Source organism: Galeopterus variegatus, unplaced genomic scaffold (assembly GCF_000696425.1).
Source record: "Galeopterus variegatus unplaced genomic scaffold, G_variegatus-3.0.2 Scaffold13129, whole genome shotgun sequence".
In the NCBI taxonomy this organism is placed as follows: domain Eukaryota; kingdom Metazoa; phylum Chordata; class Mammalia; order Dermoptera; family Cynocephalidae; genus Galeopterus; species Galeopterus variegatus.
In genome coordinates, this window is record NW_007739240.1 from 39,161 (window position 1) to 45,144 (window position 5,984).

At 34.9% G+C, this 5,984-nt stretch overlaps 1 protein-coding gene across 1 annotated transcript in view; it reads left to right on the forward strand.

Moving 5' to 3' along the window:
- Positions 1–4,031, forward strand: part of LOC103581474 (kinesin-like protein KIF27) — a gene marked incomplete at both ends in the record, with an annotated part of 28,804 nt that extends 24,773 nt beyond the window's left edge. Inside the window, 2 exons of the mRNA XM_008563296.1 lie at positions 3,300–3,454; positions 3,931–4,031. Coding sequence (XP_008561518.1) covers positions 3,300–3,454; positions 3,931–4,031 — 256 coding nt within the window. The remainder of the gene's footprint in view (positions 1–3,299; positions 3,455–3,930) is intronic.
- Between the last annotated feature and the right edge of the window lie 1,953 nt (positions 4,032–5,984).

Below are 5,984 nucleotides of genomic sequence, written 5' to 3' on the forward strand. Positions count from 1 at the left end.
CTTAAAGTAAAAATAGTCTTACTGTTTTAAAAAGATAGTAAAAAGTAGAGAAATATTTCCTTAACTTAAATAACTTTGAAAGGAAAAGGGAGGAAAGGGCTTAATTTTTAAATTGATTATAGAAAGAGTTTGATTTTATTTCTTACATCCTTGTTTATATGAATTGGAAGTAAAGAGCGAAAAGATCTCGTTTATTTTAAAAGTATATTATTTATCTATTATATTTATACATATACAAGGGTATTTCAAAAAGTTCATGGATTTATGTTATCTTTTAACTCTCTTTTTCCATGAACTTTTTGAGGTAACCTCATGCTTTTATTACTAGCTTTTCTCACTTAGCAATATATCACAAACATTTGACATTCATTAAATACTCTTTCATAATATTATGATTTTTAATGGCTGCATAGTATCCTAAGGGCATGCCATTGTGTACTTTTTCCTAATATTGAACATTTACTTTCAGGTGGTCTCTTAATCTGAAAAGTTTAACACCAGAATGGAATTATAAGATACAGCTTATGCAGATGTCCTAAAGAAATTGTCCACACAACTAAATAGTGTACAGATAAATAAAAAGTATTTATATAATTTATCAAAATAATGGAAAAAAGGAGAAACTCGTTGGTCTCAATAGATACCAAAAATTCATCTAATAAAATGCAAAATCAAATCTGTATTTAAACTTAAAGAAAAAAATATAACAGAGAACGCTACTTTTTTAACATGGTACTTTTTTAACATGGTAAATATGATAATGATTGAAGCCAAGAGCCAATGTTATGCATACTAAACAGGCATTTTGGAAAGAAAAAATTACAAAGGTCCTCCCAGTCACTACTTAGCTTTAACATAACACCAAGATGCTAATGAAAACCTGTCATGTTTAATCGGCTGTAAGACTCACATTTTTTCACACTTTATCATCTTTAATGGCAAGATATGTTTTACAATTCATGACATGTCATAGTTTGACAGCTTTTCTTCTTTCTTGATGATATAAAAATAAGCGTGGGTCAGTTGATGGCATTTTAGTATTGAAGAAACAAAAAAGAAATGAAAGCTGTAGCTAAAAAATATCACTTTCTGTACTTGACATAATTGTAAACCAAGAAACCAACCATAATATTCTTGAGATATATCTTAGAAACTTTCTAGAATATGCAAATTCATAAAGTAGGAATATTTGTAAAATCATTTAGCATTTTTGTAAATGAATTGTATTTTTTTTTTTAAAGATGACCGGTTAAGGGGATCCTTACCCTTGGCTTGGTGTTGTCAGGGGCACGCTCAGCCAGTGAGCGAACCGGCCATCCCTATTTAGGATCTGAACCCATGGCCTTGGTGTTATCAGCACTGCAGTCTCCCGAGTGAGCCATGGGCCAGCCCATGAATTGTATCTTTGTTGAATCATAAAATTCCTGTTTATAACTCCATACTTACCGATTAACAGCCTCTTCAACTTTTACTAAGATTTTATCTCTCAAAGGCCATTTTTTTCTCACAAAGTAATTTGTTTTGTTTTGGTTTTCAATCACTTCTTTGCATGCATAGATACTCATGTTGAAGAGTGAACAGGAGAGCTCTGTCAGATATATCTGCTGGACTGTTAACCATGTTCTTTGGCTGGCTAAACAATGCATTCCTTTAGAACATACCAACCTCACAGTAGCAAAATTACAACTTACATATCCTGAACCTTTGTGGAACTCTCAGTTGGAATTACAGAGTTAAATATGTGAAATATAATAGAGTTAAATATGTGAAAACCATAGTCATGATAAATGCATTAAGCAAAGTTGTAGCACATTTGATGAACCAAAATTAAATGCATCACTAGTGACATGAGGCTGTCTTATTGTGTGGTGATTTAGAATATTACATTCAGGTCTGTGCACAACAGTAAGTCAAATTAGATTATTTTAAGAAAGCAACCAAGTTGCTGAAGGATATTAGGGAAAATCAGAAGTAACTTTAGATCTAGTCTGATTCAGAGGGGACAGGATGACTGATTTCAGATATTTGAAGACATGGTTATTGTTAGACTTTGTTTTTAGAATAAGGACAAATGAGAGGAAGCACTAAGGGAACATAAAGGAGGATGTATTAGTGAGAACTGCCAAAGAAGGCATGCAAGGCCCAGGGCTTTGAAGGCTGTTGCAGTGAATGTGTTTAAGCAGAGGCCAGGTGGTAATTTGCAGTATTACAGAGGAAGGTCAAACATGAGATGACTGGTTGAACCAGGTAAGTTCTTTCCAGCCTTGGGCTATGTAATTCTAGGGAAAAGTGGTTAGAATTGAAAAAAAAAAATTGGCGTTTAGACATATACTCTTCAGCTGAATCAGCTTATTTCAGTGTTTATTCTGTGATCAATACTGTTTGGAGTATGGTTGAAAATGCTAAAATATCTCTTAAGTAGTGAGCTGTGGAATATAGAAGCAAGTGAGGAGAAGAGGAACCCAACACCTCAGTAGGATCACAGAAGGCTTTACGAGTCTGGAAGGGTAGAATGACTGTTAAAGGTTTAACTTGCTAAATATTACTCATTCTGGCCGACCTTATTTGGTGTTCATTATTAAGCTGCACCATTTGGATTTTCTTTGTAAAATCCCAGAGAACAAAGTTTGGCTGAACCAAAAGGTTTTATTTGCTCCTGAAATAATTCCCAAACCCTGAAAAGTGAAACCTTGATGCCTGTCATTTATCGGGATAAATGGCCATGCTAGGTACATTGTTCTTGTTAGGTAAATACTTCTTGAGTTAGTTCTTCTGTAAAGAACTCCCTCGCTCATATCCCATACCCAAGAATTGTATCCAAAGTGGGAATATTTGTCCTGGCAGAAGGGAGTGGCAGTGGCTCTGGATTTCTTCTGGTGATGGGATTTGGATTGGAGGGGGATGAAGACCTTTAGCAGCAACACCGCAATTATCCAGGTGTTCTGAAGTGGGAAGACTGGAGAGTGGGCACGTTTGCTATGGAGTGCCTGAGCTGGGATGTTTTCCATGCCTCTCTGGTTTCCCTTTTGAATACTATTTTCCATGAAGCTACAAATGAAGATAGAAGAGCTTTCTCTAAGAGAAAGAGCTGTGTAGATTCTGAAAGAAGTATGTGTCCGTGAGGTACATTGTGAAATTAATTTTGACTTTTTTTGGGGGGGGGGGCACATATTTTTAGTGACTGACTATTTTAAGAGTACCTGTCTAATAATGTCTTAAAAACATTTTAAGGAATAGGATAAAAATAGACTTTTTAAAAGTCACTTTTTTTTGTTGTTGGGTGGGGAATCACTTGCAAGGTGTACACGAGTCCTCCTGTGTGCTCTCCGGATGCAATACTCGCTGGCTTTCGAACGCGGAGCCAGGTGCAAGAGCAAGATCAAATCCTTCACCACCAGTTTTCTGATGACAGTGAAGATAAGGAATCAAAAGGCCGAGAGAAGTCTGTAATTAGGTATGTTAAATATAGACTGTTTTCATAAACATAATTATATGATGCAGTAAATACAGAAAATATAGGTTTTCTTCATTAAAGTGTATCTTTTCCATTTAATGTTAAGAGTAGGTAGTTTTTGCTAAATGTACTGTTAACTGATGTGTTATGAAAATAGTCTTTGAATGCAAAGTCATCAGTCTTAAAATGGAAAAATGATTTTGCTCTCAGAGGCTTTATAGTTGTTAGATTTTAATTTTCAGAGGGAATTTTTTGGATTTCCTGATTCTGCTGCCACAGTGGCAGCAAATGATGAAGTTTCCACTGGATCCAACATGAGGGGCATCCTTTTATTTTGAGGAACATTAGTAAAATTCTGTTTATTTTATATAATCATTTTTTATATCATTGTCACTTTTCGGAGAAACTAAGTTGAGGGCAGATTAGAAAATGCTAATAAGCAAGTTACCTTTGATCCTGATCTTGTTTTTTTAAAGATGTGGAAGTTACTTACGGAAAAAGCCAGACTCTGTTTGTTCTTCGGTCAGATTTAATGATACTCAGGATGAAACACAAAAGTCAAGGCTGCGGAATGAAGGTACATAAACATTCTCAAATAATTTGGGTCTAATGGTTATAGGAAACTTCTTTTTCTTCAGTCAATAGTTTAAGAAACATCTAGGATTTCTCAAAGACCAGAACTTGGTAGGAATGCTTTTCTAGGTGGTAGAACTTTATGTTGTCTGTTCTGCTTCTAATTTTTCACTCTTTACTCCTTAATAAAAAATAAAAAATAAAGATTTTCTATTAATCAATTTTGGCTACAGATATAGGCTAGTGCTCTCAGAAGACGGATTTCAATATGCTTTCATATAAAAAATTCATATAAAACCAGGGTTTATATGCTTTGTACTCTTGATTACTTTAAAATACATCATAAGTAATGTGCTAGGTGCTTACTCACTGCTTCACTGGTGCTCATGCCTAATGTTAGTGATGTAGTTGGCATAAGAGCCCAATTACAGATGCTCCTCGACTTGGAATGAGGTTACCTCCCGAAAAACACGTAAGTTGAAAATATCAAGTTGGAAATAACATTATCAAAAATGCATTTAATATGCCCAAACCTACTGAGCATAATAGCGTAGCCTCGCCTATCCTGGCCTTTTTTTTTTTTTTTTTAAAGATGACCGGTAAGGGGATCTTAACCCTTAACTTGGTTTTGTCAGCACCACGCTCAGCCAGTGAGCCAACCGGCCATCCCTATGTGGGATCCGAACCCGGGGCCTTGGTGTTATCAGCACCGCACTCTCCTGAGTGAGCCACGGGTATCCTGGCCTATTTTGAAAATGTGTTCAGAACACTTATGACAGTGTGACCTATTGGGAGGTGTGGCTTGCTGCTGCTGCCCAGCATGGAGAGTATTATAACGTATATTGACAGCCTGGGAAAAGATCAAAACTTCAAGTATTGTTTCTACTGAATGTGTATCACTTTTGCAACACTGTAAAGTTCATTATTGAGTAGAACCATTATTAATTTGGGGATCATCTGTAGTCTACTGGGTGCTTGTAATGTTTTAGTACACAATTGATGAAAATTTTATGCAGCAAGTAACAACAAAAACATTTATGTTGCAAAAACTATAGTATAGTAGGATATTTTAACTCATCTGTCTTGGCCAGTGAGTGGTCAACCCACAAAAGGCAAGGGTATATTAGAACATAAATAACATGATAAGTGCTACACATGAAAATAGAGAGCATTTTTTAAAGAGCCTATGCATGTAATATTTACCAAAAATTGACTATAAGTAAAATTAAATCTCAAAATGTGGAAATAGTAAAGATGAGTGCTACTCAAGTAGCCTTTCTTGAGCCTTTTGTGACTGGTCTGCAACCAGGGAAGAAAATTGTGCCAGAATGTAAATGAGTACACTGGTGCCTTTATTGAGAAAGTCTTGCTGTGAAAACAAACACCAGTGGAACTAAAGCAGTGTGCTTTAGTGACATATTTGATTTACATTCTGGTGCAGGACAGAAGCAAACGGTGCTGGACCACACTCTGAGTAGCATAGTAGGCTACATTCTTTGATTACTGTAAAATTAGAAGATAATAGGAAAAAAAAAAAGTCGTCCCTCTACCCAGCATGAGATTTTACACCTATCTCAAATGACTCAGGTTAAAGGGAATGTAAAACTGTCCAAAACTATGGAATACGACTAAAGCATATATATATATATATTTTTTTTTTTTTTTAATTTTTAAAAATGGAAATTCTTACTGTAAGCTAGAAAGCTAAAATCTCAATTGCTATGTTTTTTTCTTGTCTTCCCTTCTTTTTCTCTCTTCCTCTGCTACCTTTAAATTTCTTTTGTGTCTGTTTTGCTTTTTTAACTCTACTTCTATTGAAGCAGATAGTTTTATTTCTTGATTTTCTTTTATTTTAAAGGTTTAAAAATTGAATGGCTCCAGGGGAGTCAAGAGTTGAATTTTTTTTTTTTAATTTTTATTTTGTCAATATACAATGTATATGATTATTATGGCCCAT